This window comes from Sus scrofa, chromosome 2 (genome assembly GCF_054392235.1).
Source record: "Sus scrofa isolate SSC_HxYL_T2T_F1_AM1 chromosome 2, Sscrofa_HxYL_maternal_Yorkshire_Landrace_v2.0, whole genome shotgun sequence".
NCBI lineage: Eukaryota > Metazoa > Chordata > Mammalia > Artiodactyla > Suidae > Sus > Sus scrofa.
Genome location: NC_139384.1, coordinates 161983150 through 162004711, shown reverse-complemented (window position 1 = coordinate 162004711; position 21562 = coordinate 161983150). Strand labels below are relative to the sequence as shown.

Genomic DNA, 21562 nt, shown 5'->3' with positions numbered 1-21562 from the left:
GAGGAGAGGCGGCTGCGAGCATCCAGCCTCAGGCCCAGAGCCAGGGTTGTGGTGGGCGGGGACCGGCAGCTGGGCACGGGGGAGCCAACTGGCACGAGCTGGGTGGTGGCAGGCCTGCTCGCCATGCGCGTGACAGGCTATTTTTTAATCAGCACCCTCCCCATCCCCCGATTTCATGTGCCCTCCCGAAGGGCCCCATATCAGGAATCACGTCCCAGCTGAGACCAGTGGGGATCGGGGGGTGGGTCCCCAAGGCCCAGAGTTTCAGGAAGCCCCTGTCTTCCTGAGCAGCCCAGAAGGCGGGGAGCCTGTGTGACCTTGGCCTGTCCCTGGGCCCTGTGACCTGGGCATCCCCCACAGGCATGGTGATGGACTCACGCCCCCTCCGCTGAGCTCAGTACAGCTCAGGCTCTTGGCATCCACTCCAGCTTCACGAGACCAACGACGCCCCCTCGTCAGGCCCTGGGAGAGCCTCCTGGGCCCGCAGCACCGCCCACTGACCCTCCCTGACAACAACGGAGGCGAGGCCCAGAGGTCGATATCACTCCAGGGTCAGCCTCAGACCCCAGGCCCACTGAGGCTCCTTTCTGCCCCGAGGGCAGAGACGATGGGGAGCAGAGAGGAACAGCAGAGTCCGGGGCAGGCGGCATGGCCTTCCGGGCCCCGGGCACTCACCTGAAGCAGGGAGAGTGTGCCAAGCAGAGTGAAGCACATGGGCTTCGGGCCCGACGGCCTGGATTGGAAGCTGGCCAGTTACCAGCTGTGTGACCTTGGGAAGCTCACTGAACCTCTCCGTGCCTCTCTGGCCCCACCGGTAAAATGGTGCTAATACCAGGGCTGACTTCGGAGAGGGGTGAGAAGTCACAAGTAACCGTGAAGACTGGCTATTTTTTCAGAACTCTGGCTCTCACCTCTCAAATCCTTTAGTCTCCGGGAGACTTTACTCCAGAGGGTTACGCTCGAGAGTCTCAGGCCCACCCGCTGGCCTGTCCGGGCCTCACCGGCCCGCCCTTCCTGCCGCACCCTGGGGGCCGCCCCTCGGGCCAGCCCGTGGTTTGGGGTCCTTGGAGCTCTTTCACACCCACGATGGCCTCATATCCTCCCACGTCCATTTCCCAGCAGCTCAGGACGCAGCCCCAGCCCGGGAGGAAGCCAATGACCTGTCCAAGACCACCGGCCCGGTAGCTAAGCGTGGCGGTGGAAGTGTCCCCGCCTGAAGCGCGGGCCCCCCTCCTACCCGAAACATCCCGCAGCAACGAACGGAGATCGCAGGCCTGAGTTTTCTGCAGGGCTTCGCTATTTGAACAGGGATCCACACATGATCGTGTTATTTAGCACGTAATAGTTATTTTTTATCATCTCATTTAAATTTCAGAACAAGTGTAATAAGATAGGGTCTGTTATTGCTTCGATTTTCAAAGGTGGGGAAGCAAAAGCGAGGAGAGGTTATATAACACGCTCAGGATCCCGGCGAGCCGGGAAGAGAAGCCAGGGCTCCAGCCGCAGGATCCGTGTGTTAGCCACGCAGGGCTCCGGCCAGCACGGCAGCCGACTGCAGCCCCGGAAGGCCGGGCAGGGCCGGCGCAGCCCTGCCCCGAGCGGAGAAGAGGAAGCCAGGAAGGTGGAATTTCAGGCAGCGGCCCGTGGGAAAGATTTCGCTCCGAGAGCGAGGGCTTTGGGGAGCCTCTGGAATCCCAGGGCCTGGAGGCCTCCCCACATGGACGCCTCGTCTGGCCGCACCGGGTCGGGACGGAGCCACCGTGTCCAGGGACAGTTCGCAAAAGACTCTGAGCTCACCCACGCGTGGCCCTGACTCGGCAGAGCCTGGCCGCCCCGTGACCAGACAGACGCAGGTCCTGGGTTGCTCTGGGTGGACAGAGATGAAGGCATGTTCATAACCCAGAGCCGATGCCCCCCGCGCCCGCCCCCGGCTCCTAGTTCAGACCGTGTACCATCCCCTGAAACGCGCTTCTCCCCAACCCAGTCCTGCCCGTTCCTCTAGGCCCAAGTTCTAGACTTGTCAACTCCACCAACCACGCCTTCAAATGCCATTCGGGTTTCGGTTCCAGTGTCCCCTCCTAAGAGAGGCCTTCCCTAACCACCAACATCAGGCAGTCCCTCCAGGCGCCTCCATCGTCGCAGCAGGGCTTTCCTTGGGTTTTCATGCTCCTCTTACTTATCTACGCGAAATGGTCTCGCTGATTTCTTTGCTTCCCTTTTTCGTGTCTAGCTCCCCAATTAAAACCACCGTCTCCCTGGAGTTCTCTCATGGCGCCGTGGGTTAAGGATCCGGTATTGTCACTGCAGCGGCTCGGGTCTGATCCCCGGCCAGGGAACTTCCCAATGCTGTGGGCATGGCCAAGAAACACATAAATAAACCAGTCTCACTGGGGGTGGGGAATGTCTGTCTTATTCAGGGTCCTGTCAGTGCCGAGGACCCAGGCACCCACTGCTAGTCAGGGACCTGAAGGCCATCCAGGGCAAGGGATTTGCCCAAAGTCACCCAGCAGGCAAGTGACCGAGGTTGGCCCAGCACCTGCAACTCTGCACCAGGGCCCAGGGCACGGGGCCCGTCTCCATCCCCACCCTAGCTGACCCTCCGCTGGCCTGTCCCACCCAAGTCCTCAGCAGCAGTGCCCCTCCACTGCCCTAGGGGCCTTTGGTGCCCAGTCTGGGCCGCCTGGCCTGCCTCCCCCTCAGTCCCTCCCTTTCTGGCACGAGCAGCTGGATGAGCTCATGTCTGGAAGCCTGGGAGCTGCCCTGGAGGAAAAGGCACCTCTCAGGCTGGGTCCCTGGGCCTGGGGGTGTGTTCAGCCTGTGGGCTGGCAGCCGGGCAGGTGGAAAGAGCGTGCGAACCCCTGCCCAGCCCAGCCCCCAGGGCTGTGCTGTGGGCTCGGGGACACACACGTTCCCCAGGGAGATGGGACACGATGAGGGGCAGAGAGGAGACAGCGAGGAGGCTGGTCCTGGGCCTCGCCCATCGCTCCAGATGCCCCTCTGCCATGCCGCCCCCTCCACTTGTCGAGGAGCTGCCCTCTCCCAAGGGAAAGGGCTCTGCTGCCTTCTCACAGAATCACACGCTGGGCAAATCTCTTCCTCTGCCCCCACCCCGGGGGCCTCAGTCCTCCCAGCTCTGAAATGGGGAGATTAGATAAAAGGCTGACCTCACAGGCTAGGGATCTGCTGGGAGCCAGGCATGTGCAGGCTACAGAGGGGTTTTGTTTTGTTTTACTGTGTTGCTCTTCCTTCTTTCTTGCTTTCAACTTAGGGGAAAGGTAACAACTAACAAGGGAGGGAAAGAGTTAAAGGCCTTATTTTAACCGTGTAAATGCTGATTCTGAGGCGGAGGGGGGGGGGCTGGCCCAGGCCCTGCAGAGTGGCCAGTGGAGCCGGGCGGCACAGTAGCAAACAATGCACTTTTGGGAAGTTGTCTGGATGTCGCACTAGAGCGATCCCAGGCAGTTCCTTTGTACAGACAGGGAAACTGAGGACCAGAGACGGGGACCCACCCCCTGCCCAGGCAAACTAAGCACTTTTACCTAGCTTGAGGGTCCCATCCCATTGCAAGTACAGGGGGAAGGAAGAGGTCATAGTTTGCTTGTGGCATTGCCCCACCCGCAGCCAGGCCTGGGGGGCCTGGTGACAGGTGGGGGGCCAGACGGGGGCCAGGCCTGGGGCTGGTGACAGGCAGGCTGGCACCAGCAAGGCTTCTGGCCCCTCGCTCCAGGGTCCCCCAGTTCCTCTGATCAGCATCCTATCTCATCCTACACTGTCTTGCAACATGCCAGGGGCAAGGTGCACCTCCCACTGTCCCTACAGCCGCCACCGGTGCCAGCGTCCCCAGTGCAGCTAGCCTCTCGGGGCCTCCCTGCAGCTTCCCCCCAGAACCAGAGAGGAAGGAGGTTTTCCCTCAGGTCAGGGAGCAAGTTGGCCTATTCCAGGGTCACCTGCCGCTCGAGTAGGGTGGGGAGTAGGGGGAGCCCGGGAGCAGCAGTGGCTCCACTGGCTCCTGTCCCTTGTGAACAACCCAGACGCGGACACGGAGAACCCCGTCCTCATCCAGAATTAGCCCGTAACAGGGGTGGGGGTGGGGAGGAAGGGAGACCTTTTCTCCTGAGTCCTCAGAGAGGTCTTGTCAGGGCGGTGGAGGGAGCCCCCAGATTCCACGGGGTGGTGGTTGGAAAGGAGCCCCAGTCTCCGCTCCCTTCACCCCCGAGGCCTCGGCGCTCGCCCTGGCATAAGGGGCAGGTGGTGAGAATTTCACGCCGAGCGCTTAGGACGGTTCCCCGCCTCCCCCTAAGCGATCAGGAAAGGGCTCGACTTCCCCGATGGGGCCCGCGCCCGTGTTCCCTGCGGCCCAAAGGTTCCGCGCCCCGCGCGCCCCGCCCGCCGGCCCAGCACACGCCGTGCCCGCGGCCCGCAGGCGCCCAGGCTGCTCACCCCGGGCAGCGCCAGCCATGCCCGCCTGCCCGGAGCGGGCCGGGGGCGCGGACGCCGGCTCTTCCCGGCCGCGAGCCGCGGGCGGTGGGGGTCCGGGCACCTCCGTGCCCCCGGGGACCCGCCGCGGAGCTGCCGCGGGCCTCCGCGGTCCCCCCGCCGCCGCCGCCTCCCCCCCACTGCGCAGACGGGGAAACTGAGGCCCAGAGTGTAGCAGCGACTGGGCCGAGGTCACCCTGCGTGCGGGGCCCGGAGCCCAGATGTGCCACCTCCCCCGGGTGGCGCCGGGACCCGCACAGGTGGGAAGGGGCGAGGCCCGCACCCCTGCCCGCCCGGAGCCCCCGACTCACCTCAAGCCTCCGCGCGGTCCACCTCGAGCCCCCGGCCCCGGCCGTCCGCGTGCCGCGCCCCGAGACCCCCGCCACCCCCGCCCGCGCCGGCCGCCCCCTCGGCGCCGCCGCCGCCGCCGCGGCCCCTCCACCGCCCAGCGGGCTGCTCGGGACCGAGCGCGAGGGCGGGGCGGGCGGGCCGCGCTCCTGCCGCCCGCTCGGCTCCCCGGGGCCCTAGCGCCGCCCGGCCGGCCGCCCCGCCCTCGGAGGTGCGCCCGCCGCCCTCTCCCCCCGGGCCCCTCTGGCTCCCTCGCCGCTGCCCCAGTGTCTCTGCTTCCTCCTCAGTTTCTGCCTCTCTAGGTGTGAACCTAAACCCCGCGTTCTGTTTCACGCAGTTTCTTGTGTGTCTCCGCATCTATCTCGCACCCCCCTCGTCTCTGTCCTTCCCTCCAACCCCGTTTTAAATCTGTCACTGTGGCTCTGGCCCCATCACCGACACCCCTTCCCCTTCTCCCAGCCTGTTTCCCCTCGGCCCCTCCTCCCCCCTCCTCGCAGGCCTCCCCCCACCTCGCGGTCCTCCTCCCACCTCAGCCCCAGTAACTGGAAGAGCTGTCTGCCTTGGTGGGACTTAGGCAAGTGGAACTGAAAAAGGGGCTCACCGCCCTGGCAGTCTGGGCCCACCCCCTGACTTAACTGGGGGGGCCAGCAGCAGCAGCAGCAGCAGCAGCAGCGAGGGCCGAGGGCTCAGAGCCCCGTGGCAGCTGTGCGTCGGGGTCAGATGGGGATGCTGTGAAAAGGCGACATTGCCACAATCAGGGGCCCTCCTGTGGAGGGGCTGGCGGTGGGCTTGGAAACTGGACTGACAGCAAGCACCCTTCCCACTCCCAACAATTCTGAAACAAAACCGCACTTGGAAGGCAATCCTGGGTTTTCACCGAACTTTCCCTGGGCGCCAAGTCCCCCACCCCTTTAAGCAGAGTGCTTCCACTTTCGGGCCATTTATATCAAGGTTCTGTGTCTGGGTTTCTGCTAAAGCAAGTTGGAAACGGGCTGATGGAACACAGGTTCTGTGAAACGCGAGCTGCCGGGTTTGAGAGGTCCCCACACGTGGGTCAGGTGACAGAGGGGACAGACCCTCCCTGGCTGCTCCTGCCCCCCTGCTTGGCTTCATGGCAATGGAGAATGGCAGTGGAGAATGCCTCAGACCTGGCAGCTGATCTTGTGCCAAGGCTGCCCGGGGGGACAGTGGGGGGCAGGCACGAAGCGGGCCTGGGCCCTGGCCTTCAGCAGGGTCTTGGCTGCTTTGCGAGCGCATGTGCTGCAGCCCAGCGTGTGAGAAGCCAGGAAGCACAGCGTGTGGGAGACAGAGAGAGAAGAGAGGCTGGGCTCACAGTGTGGGCAGGTGTGAAAGTGAAAGAGATGGGGGAGGGACAAGGACAGAAAGGGGCTGGGTCTGCACGTGGGCGCGTGACAGTGGGTGTGCAGCGTGCATATGCCTGCGGGAGAGAGAGTGTGCGTGCAAGAGAGACTGCACAGTGTGGGTGTGTGAGCGAAAGAAAATGGAGAAAAGAACATGCTTCTAACCTGAATCTGAGGGAGGGAGGGGCGCTGGTACGTTTTCCGCTGGGACTGCTCTGTGTGCTGCTCTGATACTTGTGTCCACACGGGAAAGTTAGGCGTGCATTCTGGGGGGGGGGTCTGTGCCAAATTGTGCCCCATGCATGGGTGCGCCGTGTCTGAGAGCATGCATGTGTGCACACGTGTGCATGTGTGGCAATATGCACACGAGGGCATAGAGACGTGGCGTGTAGACTCGTGTGCGTGTACACATGTTTGTGGGTGGTGAGCGTGTACGTGTGGGTGTCCTGTGTGGTGTCCGTGAACCTGTGAGACCTGCTCCTGGGCCATCACCTCCTATTAAGGTCACTGGGGGGCTGGGAGGGGAGGGGAGAGGGCGCAGCTTCTCTGTCTGCCTGGTTTTCCACGGACCTGGAAAGCAGGGGACTTGTTCTTGGCCCAGTGACCACATTCGGCTCTTATCGCAGGTCCTGATTCCTCTGCATCAACGAGGTAGCCACAGTCAAGGGCAGGGCTCCTCTGACAATCCATACCCATGCCCTGTCCCCATCCCAGAGGCTCAGAGCAGTGTCTGCTAGAGTTAGAAAGGTTTCCTATCTTCCAGACCCCAGGACCCCCCAAACAAATGCCCTGTTGTAGCAGAGGGCACTCTCCCGCATAAATCCAGAACACAGCGGACAGCCAAGGGCAAAGCCACGGGCGGGGGAGGGACTGGATGGGCCCCAGATGCCAGGTCTCTGCCAGCATCTCCAAGGGGGAGGGGAAATGGCTTGGCAGAGGCCTCCGCCATCCCTCAGAGCCCGAGCGGCCTCTCCCCAGCCCCAGGTGGGTGGAAGAACACAGCCTGCCGCCTGGTCTCCATGGAGACAAGGCAGCACAGAGGGTAGCAGAAAGCGAGGGCCAGACCTCCCAGGGTTCAAACCTCAGCTCCTCCACCCACAGGCCTGAGACTGACAAGTCATTTAAACTTGTTGTGCCTCAGTTTCCTCATCTGTGAAACAGAGGTGGGAAAAGTGTGACCTTCACAGGGGACCGTCTGGAGGATGAAGGGAAATAACTCCTACAAAGCATTTGGCCGCTGCACTAGGAGGCAGAAACCCTGGCTTCCAGCTCCAGCTTTGCCCCCAACTTACTCTGTGACCCTGGGTGAGTCACTTGCCATCTCTGGCCTTTAGGCTGCCACAAGATTATCTGCAGATAATCTCAACAAGCCCTGCCAGTAGGACCTGCTGAGACTTGGTGGCAAGGCCTCTCTGGACAAAAGCTCCGAGGAGGAGCCCACGTGACACTCGGCTTCTGACGGGTCTTCCCTCAACTTGGCAGCAGCTGGCGACAGGGAAGTCGAGCAGCAGGCCGTTGCCACCTCACCTCCCCAGACCCTCCAGCCTGTCAAGGACCCCGTACTGTCCTGCTCAGCTTGTACGCAGGGCTCACCTGCGCCAGGTGGTGGATGCCCCCTGCAGAAACTGCTGTGACCCATCCTTAAAACTGCCCGGGAACACTCGGGAGAGGCGGGTATAATTGCCTCTGTAGTTGGGTGGCTGTAATTGTCTGAAGATGCTTCTATCCTCTGGCGGTCATGGGAGGAAGCTTTGAAAGGAAGCCCTAATGCACTTAGAACCTGCAGCTCCGAGGCCTCTTCCCTCCAGGTCTCCAGGCGGGTGCAGACAAGGGACTCTGGCCACTCCCTTTCCCAAGGGAGCAGAAAGGCCAGGGTGGGCTCTGGCTCCACACCAGCCGGATTCCTCCTCTCCTGCAAGCCCAGACTCCCTCCTGCCTCCACCTCTGAGAGGTCTTCCCTGCCCATCGTCCTCCCGAGGTCGCTCCTGCCTCCTCTGGCCCTACGGGTGTTCCGGACAGAACGCGGTGACCACCTGCTAGACGCTAAAGCGGGGAATAAAGCAGACCGGAGGCAAGAAGAACCAGACCGCGTGGCAGCTGCGAGGCTGACTGTGACCTGGGGCAGGGAGCGTGGGTCTCGGGGCCTCAGCTGCCTCAGCTGTGCAGTGGGGAGCGTGATTCCTGCCTTGAAGGCCAGAGCAAGATCCGCAAAGATGAGGCCCATGAAATGGGCCAGCCCCCTGCGGGAAGCCAACAGGCGTCGCTGGTGGTAGGTCCCTTCTCCCGCCTCTCCATACTGAGTCTCTGCCCGGCCAGGGGTCCCGTATCGATCCGGAACCCAGCGGCGGCCAGGAGCAGAGCCCTGCCTGCCAAACTGTGACTGAACCATGACTTTGCCGCGTGCTGGCCTTGGGTCCGGGACACGTCGATTATATTCTTTGAGCCTCGGAGTCCTCAGCCGTGTGGTGGAGATAATGTTTGTCCCTTACGGGGACTGTTAGGAGATTAAACGAAGCGGCACGGGGACTTGGCACCAAGAGCCGAACCAACAATAGCCGTCGTTGAGCTGCTGACGGTGGCTGGGCATCAAATCCCTAATGCTTGTCTCGAGTCCTCTGCAGCCTCACCACGGCTGTGAGGCTTCGGGCTCCGGGGATCTGGGCTGGACTCTGGGTGAAGGCCTGTCTCCAGGTTCAAGGCAGCTGGACCCTCCTGGGATCCTTCTCCTGCCGGATCCTGCCCGCCGCAGAGGCCCTGAAGGCCCTCCTGGCTCCCACCTGGCCCCCTGTGTGACCTAGGCCTGCGCTGCTGGTCAGAGTCTGGAGAGCGACAGCCAGGGAAGCGCGTGAGGGGGGCTGGGGACAGCGACGCGGCACAGGAAGAAGGGCTCCTTAGCGTCCGGACGCACAAGCGCTCCCAGGCCCGTGCCCACCGCCCACCCTGCGCCCCTGGATCTGCTGGCAGCAGCTCCCGCCCGCTCATGACCTCCCCTGGCCCCGCCTCAGCGTTTCCATGGGCCCAGGGCTGGAGGTGATTCTGGGGGGCCCTCCCCGCCCCCCTGCTCCGCTGGCCCCTCCCTCCCTTCAGCGCAGAAGCACCCACTCTCCCCTCCGCGCTGTCACCGGTCCTCCCTGTGGCCCAGGTGACCTGGGTCCTGCCTCCGTCACCTCTAGCAGATGGGAAACCGGGCCTGGGTTGGGAACGGCTCAGCTCAGCCCCCGAGTGGCCAAGTGGCCTGAGGCGTCTCCTTCTCACCCCGGGCCTCAGCTTTTCCACCTGTAGACCTCGGAGGTCGGATTGGACCGAAGCCTCCGTCTCCGCCTGAAGAGCGCCGCGAGGGCAGGGGCCGCACCCGCCTCCCCGGTGCCGCTTCCCCGGTGCCCTGAGCCGCTGGCTCCCAGGGCCTTCCGCGAGGTGGCTCGCCTCATCAGTTGCTTGGCTCCAAGGTCTTTTGTCACCATGATGATTAAAGGGCGGATCAGAGTGAGAGGGAGGTTTTCTAACCTGGCACGAACGGGGACGTGGTTTCCCTCGCTGCCTCCTCACGTGCCCGCATTGGCAGAGGAAGGAGTGCCCTCAGATGTGGTACAGCTGAAACCACACGCGTGGCTCAGCCTCGCTCCTGTCCCCACAGCCACCAGTCTGGGCACAGCCCAGGGACTCTGGTGGACCGCCGTGTGTCATGGGAACATAAGGTCAGGAGCCCCCGTGTTAAGGGTTTGTGGGGTCGCCTGCAGCTCCGGCAGTCCGGGCGAAAAGGGCCATGAACTTACCTGGTTTCCAGGCAGCCCTGGGCCCAGGGCTGGGGCTGAGGCTGGCCGTCCTCCCCTGCCGGGCTTTCGCCGTGTCCCAGTCCTGGCTGGCTCTGTCGTCATGCTGGGAGCCCCCTCGTACCTCCCTGGAGCAGCTGGGAGGCTGAATGCCCAGGGCTCTGGGAAGCTGTGGTGCCCCTTGGGTGGCTCTGCCAGCGTTGTCCCCACTCCTGCTGGCCACCCCATCTTCCTCCAGGTCCGTGAGCCCCGCCTCTCCCTGCAGGCCCTCCTCGCCGCCGCTCTCCTCGGTCTCCAAGGCCAGGCACCTGTAGCTCCCATCAGGGATCGCGAAGGCGCAGGGGGTAGATGTGCCTTCGCTGGGCCCCAGGGGTGGAGAGGGGAGGTGGGGGCCCAGCATGGTGCTGCCGCTGCTCAGGGACGCAGAGAAGCTGGTGCCGGGGCTGGGGCGGGGCTGGAGCTGCCCGAGTGCGCCCTGGTCCCTGCTCTGCTCCGGGCCGTCTTTGGCTCTCTGCAGCCCTGCCTTCCTCAGCCAGCTCACAGAGCTGGGGCGGCTCCAAGGCCAAGACTTCCTGGGCTGGGCAGGGTGGGGGACCCCCAAGCCCTCTTCCTCACCCCGTCTCTCGTCTGTCAGGCCTCTCTTTCGAGATGGTCTATCTGCAGAAGGAAAAAGAAACAGCGCATGAGCCAGCTCACTGGGTGTTCTAGGCTGAATTCCTGGGACTGCTTTAGGGGAACCCCGAGAACTGACTGGAGTTTGGGGTACTGGTCTCATGTGTCCACAGGAAAGTCCCAAGCTTCAGTCATTCAACATCCCCAGTTCTTGTCATGTCCTTATGCCACCTGACACTTTATTTGCTTAGTATCTTCCCATAAAGCCACTTTAAATAACTTTCTCCTCTTACTTTAGACTATCTTAAGCAATAATTGCAGAAAAACCACAAGTATGTTGCGCTTAAGTCATTTACCCCCCAATACACATTAAATAAACATCTAGTTTTTTCTTTCTTTATTCTTTTAAGGGCCGCACCTGCAGCACGTAGAAGTTCCCAGGCTAGGGGTCAATCAGAGCTGCACTGCTGGCCTACGTCACAGCCACAGCAATGCCAGATCCAATCCTCCTCTACGACCTATACCACAGCTCGTGGCAGCCCCGGATCCTTAACCCACTGAATGAGGCCAGGGATCGAACCTGCGTCCTCATGGGGGTACTACTCAGGTTCTTAACCTGCTAAGCTACAATGGAAACTCCATATCTAGTTATTTAAAAATACTGTCTGGCACTATTCACCATAGTCAAGGCATGGAAACAATCTAAATGTCCACCGACAGATGAATGAATTAAGAGGACGTGGTACATATCCAAATGGAATACTACTCAGCCATAAAAAAGAACAAAATGATGCCATTTGCAGCAGCATGAATGGAACGAGAGACTCTCGTGCTGAGTGAAGTGGGTCAGAAGGAGAAAGACAAACACCATATGATCTCCCTTCTGTCTGGACTCGAATACACGGCCCAGACGAACCTTCCCACAGAAAAGAAACTCATGGACTTGGAGAACAGACGTGTGGTTGCCAAGGGCGAGGGACGGGGAGTCTGGGGTTCAGAGGTGCAAACAGCTGCGTCTGCAGTGGACGGGCCACGACGTCCTGCTGTGTGGCCCAGGGAGCTGTATCTAGTCCCTTGTGCTGGAACGCGACGGAGGACAACGTGAGAAACACTGTGTGTGTGTGTGAGACGGGGTCGCCTCGCTGTGCAGTAGAAATGGACAGAACACTGTAAACCACGTATGATGGAAAAAATAAAAATCATCAAAACAATTTAAAAAATGAAAATACTTAGCTGGGAACCTCCTAGAAAAAAATGTTCTTGGGTGTCACCGAAGCTACGTGTGCCGCAACGGCGAGAGGAGTGGTGGTGCGAAGTGCGCGAGACCAGGGCCAGGACCCCTGAGGAGGCCGGGCGCCGGGGAGGTGGGGTGGGGAGGCCCCCCGGGCCCCCCCGGGCGTGAGCTCGAACCTCACCGCCACCGCCTGTGTGCTGGGCAGCAAGTCACGTGACCTTTCCACCCTTAGCTTCCCGTCTACGGTAAAACGGGAGCCGTAGCGTTTCCGTCCTGGGGCTGCAGTGAGGATCCCGTGAGAAAGTGATACAGGATTCAGGACCGTTTCTGTGACATGACTTCATACATGTCGCCTACGCTTTCCTTCCACAAACCACACGTTTCAGCTCCTCTTTTCTTTCAGATTCCCTCAAAAGTCCTGGGGACGCCGTGGGTCCGAGGAAGGTGGTGACTCCGGCCCGGGAAGCCTCCCCCTCGGGTGGGGGGAGCTGTGGATGACAGCGGGGGGACGCACGACGGCCGCGGGGGCATTGAGAGACCTTGGCAGTGGTGGTCCTCCAGGCGCGAGGGCCGCGGCTTCTTCCAGGGACGGGAGGTGGCATGGGTGGCGGGAAACCTGGGCGGGAGAACTGGCTGGGCTGGGCGGCAGATGGCGGGTGGGTGGGGAGGAAGCGGGGGGGGAGGCTGGGCCGCGGCCAGCCCGTCGCTCCGGTGACAGCGTGGTTTCATTAATAGAGTTCAGGAAGAAACGGGGAGGAGCAGGTGTCGGGGGAGCAGGAGACGAGCTGGATGTGGGTTTTCCGGGGGAGAGGAGCACGGTCCGCTCCACACCGAGGCCTGAGCGCAGGGAGAGGCGTCCAGCTTGGGGACGAAGATCTGAACGTGCCTGGTGGCAGTCCCCGCGGGGGTGGGCCCCGTGCCCTCGGTGGGCGGGCTCGGCTTGAAAACCCGCCAGGGGCCATTTGCACTTGGGAGGAATCCTTGGCGCTTAGAGTTGCTGGCTGGTTAGCAGATCTTGGCTGTGTGAACTCTGGAGCTTCTGAACTCTGAATCTCACTAATCTGGTTGCAAAACGGGGAGAGAAGAACCCCGGCCCCCCGGCCCCCCCGCCCCCCCCCAGACAGAGAGAATCCTGAGACTTGTGAAAGGCTGTGACGTCGGCGGCCTTGGGGCCCGGCCCGATCCCTGCTGCTCTGGTGGCACCTGACCTGGAGGCCACACCTCTGCCCCGGGCAGGGTCAGCCCCCCATCCCAGCCCCAGCAGGCTGGGTCAAGGCCCTGGCTTCTGGCGGGAGTGGTGCCAGGAGAGTCTGGGAGGCCAGAGGCAAGATAAGCTGTTACCAGGCCCCGGGCCAGTCCGTGCCAGGCAGGCGATGGCAAACAAGCCGGAGAAGGGAAGATAACAGACACCTGTCACAGCAGTCCCAGTGACAGGGACACCTGTGCCACAGAGCCAACCTTTGGCTCCGAGGAGGCTGGGCGCTCACGGTATGGAAGGCCTCCACGCTGGGTTATTCAGTCGGGTGAGGGACAGAAACCCTCGGAAAGACTCCAGAAAGGCGCCGTTGCAATGACCCATTTCAGAGGCGCGGAGGTCGAGGGTCAGAGAGGCCAGGTGACTTGTCGCCTAAGTCACACAGGAGGGGGCCTGGGGCCGGGCTCCGAGCCCAGCTGGGGCACCTTGACCATGGCGGTGGACAGAGAGACGTAGAAGAGGGCCGCCGGGGCCTCCTTCCTCTCCTAAGCCCTCCCCGCCCATCGGCTGCTGCCAGACTCCTGCCATTAGCGCTTCAGAGACTCCCAGACCCTCCTGAAGGGCCGGCAAGATAGACAGGAGGCCCGGCGGGCGGCGCGACCTTGGCCCGTGCCGGCCGCGCTCTGCAGTCCGTGTGCGCTGAGGCGGGCTTGAGCCAAGGGGGGGCCGGGGTCCCCCCAGCCCTCGGCACTGCGGAGGCCGCGATGCTCAGCGTCGGGAGCTTCCCACGGCCGCCGGCCCTCGGCCCACCCTGGAGCCGGGTGGCCGGAGGCAGGAGTGGGCGTGGGGTGCGGGGCTGCCTCCGAGGCCCTGCGGGGCCGCGCCTCGCTCTGTGCCTGCTTCTGTTTTGCTGTATTTGACGGTGGCCACGGTTTCCAGGAAAGAAGAGAGAGGCGGAAAAGTTAACTTTCCGCCACCCACACAAATATTTTTGGCCGGCGTTGTCTTCACACTGCCAAGCAGGGAGGGAGGCGTTGGCAGGAGCATTCGAAGTCAAGGCTCCCTCCCAAGGAGGAAGCCTCCCCACCCACTGGGGGGTCTGGGCAGGCCCTGCACCCAAGCTCTGGGACACCCACCCGCGCAGGAGCCCGGGGCGGGGGCGGGGGTGTCAGGACTGGAACCGCAGTGGCGGCTACTGCTCAGGGAGCCTCCGCGAGTGCTCGGCCTCGGCTTTGAGCAAACGGTGCGGTGGGGCAGCCACGTGAGCGCTGTCTGCACGCGAGGAAACTGAGGCCCACAGTGGCCACGTCTGCACGCCGAGTCAGCGGCTGCAGACCTGACTCCGGGACCCCACACAGCCCAGACGGGCGCACCCATCTGCGTGGGCACAGCTCCCCTGTGCGCAGGAGAGGGCCTGCCACAGCCTCAGCAGACACGGGAGAGGGCGCCGCTCATGCCAGCAGCCCCACACACTCACAGCCCTCCTCTGGACACAGGCCAAAGGTTCCAGGACATCCAGCCTCCGCAGACACAGGGCTGACTGAATCCAGCCAAGCGCGAGCATCTCAGAGAGGGGAGCTCTGAGCCCAGAGCGGGGAAGGGCTCACCCAGGTTGTACGGAAAGTGAGAGAGGCAGGCCTGGCGCTGAGCCCGGGCGCAGACACCCACTTCCAGCCCCTCACATACGCCCTGCGCCCTCCTGAGCGGCCAGCCTCCCCTCTTCCCTCCCTGGACCTCTGTGAGCCCAAGCAGGGCCCCAGGACCGGAGGCCTAGCTGAGCGTCCGACGGTCCGCAGCCCCTGTCTGAGCAGCTCCGAGGACTCCTTCCCTGGCCGGCTGCTGCTGGGAGTGGGCCCAGGGGACGTGGCCTTGGGAGCTGGTGGCCCTTCTGCTGTCCCCTAGGTGGTGGGGGAAGGGCGCTGGCTCTGGAATCAGACGTGGGTTCCGGTCCTGACTCCCCCAGTCAGCGACTGCCTGACTCTGGGCCAGCCTCCATCTTTGGGAGCTGGGTTTCCTTGTTTGTACAACGGGCAGAACAGGACCTGTTAACCTCATGTGGCTGTTGGGAGGATTCGTTGAGAAACACAGGCTTATCCCCCTCAGCAGGGCCTGAGGGAGCAGGGCTGTGCACAGCTGGCCTGGGGGCTCTGGGGGTGAATGTAAAACACAGTCTGGCCTCCCCTGCCTCCTCGTCACCTGTGGTGACTGCAGCGGGCGGAAAGGGACAGAGGGCCGCTGAGGCTCAGCGCTTAAGTAGATGCACTGCGGGCTCAGGCAGGGTCCCTGACTTACGGAGTCGGCGCTGGGAAAATTGCAGGATCTGATTTTGGGGGGAGGGCTGGGGGGGAGCAGGCACAGGGGGGGTAGCCGCTCAGGAAGATTAAACCCTTACCCTCCAAAGGACTCCAAATCTGGCTCCTTCCTGGCCAGCTCCCCTGGCTGCATCCTCTATAAGTTCTGGTCCATTCTTCTAAAGTTCTCAAGCAGCTCTTGAGTGGCACTCACTTGCTCAGGAACACTCCATGGCTCCCCGCCGCTCCTGGAATTAAAAAAAAAGTTTCAAACAAAGGGAAATGCAGATTCAAAGGCATCTCCCGATTCTTGGTTGAGGGGGAGGGCTTCCTGGGATGGTGGATGATGTTTCCATTGGGTTTGAAGGACTTGGGCAGGAAGAGCTTGGCATTCTGCCCAAGGGCGGGTACCCCATCCTTCAAGGCCCACTGGAGGCCCAGAGGCAGGACCATTTAGGGGTGAATCTGCAGGGCCACAGGGCCTGGACAGGCTCTGGGCGTGTGTGGCAGGACAGAGGAGGCAAGGTGACCACGTGGGGAGAGGCTTCAGTTGCCTGGCCGCCTCCCACCTGCTGGCTCCAGAGCTGACATAGACGCTAGGCCTGCAGGACAGGGGAGCCCCTGCAAGGCCCGGCTCTGGGGCCGGAGCTGGAGGCAGAAAGTTCGGAGCGTAGGGTGGAGGCCGGAGGCGGCTGGCGCGCAGGCCGCCTGGGCGAGGAGCGTGTTGGACTCTCTTCCTCAGCACCCGGCACGGTGCCAGGCGCCGTCCTAACAGTGACCGTGGCACTAGCTGCAGTCAAGAAGCGCCACAACGGCAGGTGTTGTTCCAGACACTTAGTGGCACTAGCTCATCCGATCCTCCTCGCGGTCCTAGAAGGGAGATGCTATTATTATCCCAGTTTACAGATAAGGCCTTTGAGCTGGTGCGACTTGCCAAGTTCACACAGCGAGGAGTGGCTGAGGCAGGGTCACATCCTGACCGTCTGGCTCTGAACATCGCTCTCCGCCGTACGGCTCTTCTGCCTCCGTGGTTTCGGCGGCCACGGAACGAGGGGAGAAAGGAGCGAAGATGGGGAGGGGCACGCGAGACGGGGAGACGACCCTCAGAGCCGCGCGCGCTGCCCGGCGCCTGGTTGTCACTCAAGAAGAGTTTTTCGCGTGGAAGAAGAACGTGGAAGGACTGAGGCCCTGACTGTGTCCGTAGCTGCGGGGCAGACACGGAGGCGCCCTGGGGAGAGCGGTGATGCAGAGCCGCTCCAGGTGGCTCAGGGGCACCTTGCCTGGCGGCACCTCGGCATCAGGAGGGGGTGGGAGGTGGTGCCTGGACCACCCAGAGCTGAGGTCCCCCTGCCCCTTGGAAGAGAGCTGTTGTTATCCTCCTTAACCTGCGCCGAGAGAATGTTCCTGCCTGAGCGCTTTTCTCTCAGGGGCAGGATGGGGGCCAGCGTGGGGGTCTCGCCCCTCTGGCTCCAAACGGACATCTCAAGCCCTGCAACGTCCAGGACTGGTGAGGAGGCGGCAGCCCCGCGTTTGGGGTTGTCTTGCTCTGTGTTCCGGGGGAGTCACTTCTTTGCAGGGGGCCTCAGCTTCCCCGGCTGACAGGGGCCTCGGGCAGGGCAGCTGGGGGCGTGGAAGCAGCGCCGGGCAGGTATCCCTGATCCCTCCCTGGCCTCTCGCCCCATCCTGGCATTGTCCAGTGGGCAGAGGCCGTCCCTGAGGGATGCGCAAGCGTGGCCTCCCTTCAGACCTGCGGGAAGACTGACTGTTGTGACCCCAGCCCGACTGCCGTTCCCCCCTCGGCACATCCCTCCTTTCCCTCCGTTCTCCTCCCCCGGGACAGGGCCGGCCTTGGGTGGGCACCGCGTGACGCTCCGAGCGCTCTGGCAGCGTCCGCAAACCATGCCTTGTCCAGGGGTGGCTGTGAGGAGCTGGGAAGAACCCCTGAGCTGGACCTGCTGCATCTGCGGGCTCAGGAGGCCTGAGCATCAGCCGAATCTCACTTCAGCCTCATGATAGCCGGTGCCCCTGGACCAGCCGCTCGTGTCCGAGCGCCTCCGTGGTGGGGTGGACACGCGCTTCCACTTAGCATTCGTTCACTTGACACACCCACCGAATGCCTGCCCTGTGCCGTTGGCTATTTTAAGCCCTGGCAGCACATGGCCAGCAAAAGACAGAGAGGTCCTGCCCACGTGAAGTTCACGTGTCAGCTGGCGTGGATGGATGATGGATAAATAAGAAACTATGTCAGATATTGTAAGTGGGGTGGAAAAATCATTCAGCAGGAAAGGGGACCGGAGACTGCGTGTATCGTTAAGACAGGAAAAAGCCAGTGCTGGAGTTCCCATCGTGGGTCAGCGGTTAACGAACCTGGCTGGCATCCACGAGAACACGGGTTCGATGCCTGGCCTCGCTCAGTGGGTTAAGGATCCGGCGTGGCTGTGGCTGTGGCGTAGGCCGGTCGCTGCAGCTCCAGTCAGACCCCTAGCCTGGGAACCTCCATATGCCACGGGTGTGGGGGCGGCCCTAGAAAAAGACAAAAGACAAAACAAAACAAAACAAAACACCAAACCCCCAAAACAACCAGTGGTGTTAATATGATGCTCTTTTGCTTTGTACGGTATGTGTGTTTCAAGTTCATTACCATGTGAACTTCTCAGAGGCAATTAAAACTACATAAAATCAACATTAGGTGGCAAACTCAGGAAGCCCTGGCAGCCCCTGGGAGACGTCGTATGCGGACATTCTGGCGAGTCGACCATCCACCGTCTGAGAAGCTTCACGGTCCACTGTGAACCCGTCTTCCATTTAGGATCGAGTATTTTTTCTGGCCCAGTGTATAAAAATAAGAACATTCTTTCCCAAGTCACTGGGTAGAGAGTCTCCCTGATATAGCTCACGCACTGTCCAAAGAGTCTGCGGAGAGTAACGATGCCGTCCTCGGTCGGGGGAGGGTTGAATGAGGCAACGAGCTCGCTCGGAATTGCCTCAGTGCCAAGGGGATGTGGCTGGTGTCTTTCCACCGCTTATTCTTGTGGAGGGGTGACTGCGGATGTGGCCAGAACAAACTCCACCAGCGGCGATTGCCGACCGCACTGGGCTCCATCCTGGAGCGTGAGGGCGACTGGGATCTTGTTGACTCTCGTACAAGACACGTGCCCACTACTGTTCCCGTTTAACAGAGGTGGGGACAGAGGCTGAGGGAGGGCAGACTCTGCCCACGGGTCCCGAGCAGGCGGGGACCTGACGGATGCCTGCCCTGTCCCTGGGGGGTTCTCCAACGGTCCGGGGGGCGGGGGGAGCTGTTTTGCACAGCACAAAAAACCCTTCTGGGCCTCGATCTGGCCTCCCCTCTGCAGCCCTGGACACATCCCTCCGCTCCCGGGCCGTCGCGACCCCCAGCCACACAAGCATAGGGCTGGGTTTGGGGTCTCCAAGCCCTCTTCCAGCTCCGGGCTGCCCATGATCCGAGCACCCAGGATGCTGGGGGCTCAAGCCCGTTCTAGGTGGACACAGCGCATCCAGCCTGCTCACGAAACCCGCCAAGTTCCCCGCACGTCACATCTATTTCTGCCCTGCTGGGTTTATAAATATGTGGACAGGGAACTAGCTTCAGCAGAACTGGAGAGACTGAAGTCATGGCTATAAATACAGGGCCAAGGCTGGGGTTGGGCAGCGGGTGCTGCAGGGCCAGCGTCAGCCTGTACGACCATGCCCCGCGGGCCTGCGAGCCGTCCCGTCTCCTCCTGGGCTCGGAGGGGCAGGGACTTGCCCAAGGCCACACAGGCGGTGAGGCCAGAGGTGAGCCTGGACCAGCAGGCTCCTGCTTCTGAGTAGAGGCTGCTCTCCACCCCTCCACCCACTGAGGCAAGCCCCCTGCCTGGAGGCCTGTCCCTTTTCACAAAGCCAGCTATTACAATTTAGGTTACAAAATAAACCTCTGGTGATAACATCCTGCTTTGTATCTGTCAGAAATACCGGGGCTTTCACCTTTATTGTTTCAGAAAGTGCCCTGTGGCTAAAAGGTCAGCAAATTACCAGCCACATCTGCTTCCCACTCGGCGGGACCCCCTCTTCCTCACCCTCTTCCTCGTGCAGGGCGGCCCAGCCACGTGCTGGAGCCCCAGGTGTTGACCCAACAGCTGCCGTGGGAGCCGCTTCCCAGCTCGGCGTGGTACCTCACTTTGGTAGCTTGAGGTCGGCCACGATGGGAGCTGCCACACCACAGATTCGGGCAAATGCTGCCGATCAGGGCTCCCCCCCCCGACCCCCAAGAGCCAGCCACGAAGCATTTCAGAGCGCACCCCTGCCTGAGACCGTAGCCAGCGGCTGTCCAGGAACAGCAGGGGGCAGGGGGGTAACCCACGCCAGCCCCTGTCCTGCTCCATTTAACTCTCGGGGTTTTGTGAAAAATACATGAATATTTTTAAAAGTGGGGGGGCTTCGTCTCTTTGTTCTGTGTCAGGGCCGAAAGCAGGAGGTGCTGCGTGCAAGCACCACGGAAGGCGGGCCTTTGCCCCTCCCTGCCAGATGTGCGCCTGGCCACCCTCGCGCCAGAGCAGATGCGCTTGTGAACCCCAAGGAGGCCTCAGTTCCTGTGGTCCTCAGCTGGCCAGTGGGGCGGTGGAGCCGCAGCCTGGTCTCGCCTCCCCTCCCAGAGAGAGTTAGGCTGGCTCTCGCAGACCCACAGACCCAGGGCTCCCCAGGCTTGACTCGGATGGGGAGACATCGAGCCGCTGGCTTGGAGGAATCAGATCAAGAGTAGAAACATCGGTGCTTATGCCAGCTTCTCCCTGGACCACCACCAGCAATAACGGGTGATGAAAATCGTCCCAGCGGCGCCTGACGTTTGCTGGATTCTTCCGACGCATGAGGACATAGCGCACAGCAAGCACCCCGGGAGGCCGACCGGTACAGAACGGCCCCGTTCGGTACGGGGGCCACCAGCCCCCAGCATCTGAGAGCTGCTGAGTTCAAACTGAGATGCGCTGGACTACACGCCAGATTCCCAAGACTTAGATCCCAAAGACCATTATAGGTGTAAGATTTATTCCATGATAAAAGCTTCCATTTTGGATTTAGATGAATGTGTTATTAAAACAAATTTCTCAAGTTCCTTTTTTCCACCTGTTTCTTTTACTTGTGTAGTGTGACTCTTAGAAGGTGTAGGATTACACACGTGTTTGCGTTTATTTCAGTGGTGGCGCCGGCGTGGCGGTCGGGAGGGCAGCTCTCGAGGGCCACCCTCCCGAGCTTCGGCTTGTGTCCTGTATTGTGCCACGTGCCAGCCTGAGACCTTGGGCAGGTTGCTTTCCTCCCCGTGCCTCGGTTTCCTCATCTGTCAACTAGGGCAGTAATGGTACCTACGCGTGTGGCTTTCATGTGCCTGGCGAAGAGGACGCACTTGGGGACCATCAGCTGTCAGGGAACCCCCTGGCCCTGGGCTAAGTGAGATCCTCGGACCCTCCTGTGCCTCCGCAGGTAGTGAGCTCCCTGTCGCTGGCGGTGAACAAGCAGAGCCTGGGAATCTCCCCAGCAGGCTGCGCTCGAGGGAGTCCCAGAGCTGAAGCAGGTGCGGGAGGCCCTGGGTGAAGTGGTCTTGAATCTGGCTCTGCGGCCGCCTGCCCTGCTCACCTCCTCCTCGCCGTGGCCTCCGTTCCTTTCCCAAGCTTCGTGCAGCCCCGCTGAGTGGGATAAATGCTCCCGGGCGCCACGCAGGACACTGGGCAGGGCAGAGGGAAGGGAGGTGAGACCGGCCTGGGCTCAGGGGCCTGAGACAGGGGCTTGAACCCCTGCAATACGGGGTGGGAGGTGACATGGGCCATAAGGAGCTGCACAGCCTCTCTGAGCCTCACTCCCCATCCGTGCAAGGGGGCCGACGACAGCCCTGCTGGAGGGTGGCATGGGCGCGGCTGGGTTTGGCACACGCCCTGGCCCTTGCTCCGGCTGCCCCAGCGCCAGTGTCGCGTCACTCCGCTTACTGGTCATTCGCTGGGCAAAAAGCAGTTTGGAAACACATCCTGTGAGCCTGGGCTGCTCGGGAGCTGGGAGCGCAGTGCGGACTTGGGTATGTGGAGAGGGGGCAGGGCAGGCAGACAGAAAGTCGTTAGACAAATGAGTGAACCGGGTAATTTCAGAAATGAGCCCTGCTCTGATGGTGACTGGAGGGCAGTGGGCCCGACCCCAGGTTGGCCGCCGTCACAACCGTGAGAGCTGGTGTGAGGCTGGGACCCGTGGGTCTCCACGCCGCGTGCTGAGCGGGTCCCCAGGGAGAAGCT

General features: G+C 62.0%; 1 protein-coding gene and 1 long non-coding RNA gene across 4 annotated transcripts in view; one reads left to right on the top strand and one right to left on the bottom strand.

Moving 5' to 3' along the window:
- LOC146405842 (uncharacterized) overlaps positions 1-21562 on the top strand; it is a 71427-nt gene that overhangs the window by 41673 nt on the left and 8192 nt on the right. The window lies entirely within an intron of this gene.
- Positions 1-21562, bottom strand: part of SYNPO (synaptopodin) — a 52113-nt gene that overhangs the window by 23972 nt on the left and 6579 nt on the right. For 2 of the 3 annotated variants that reach the window (XM_085015081.1, XM_085015080.1), the window contains exons 2-3: positions 15389-15535; positions 9959-10612 (exon numbers count right to left, since the gene is read on the bottom strand). In XM_085015081.1, coding sequence (XP_084871207.1) covers positions 9959-10355 — 397 coding nt within the window. In that variant the 5' untranslated portion in view covers positions 10356-10612; positions 15389-15535. Of the gene's footprint in view, positions 1-4787; positions 4936-9958; positions 10613-15388; positions 15536-21562 lie in introns of those variants that run through there. The other variant, XM_085015082.1, reaches the window with a different exon arrangement.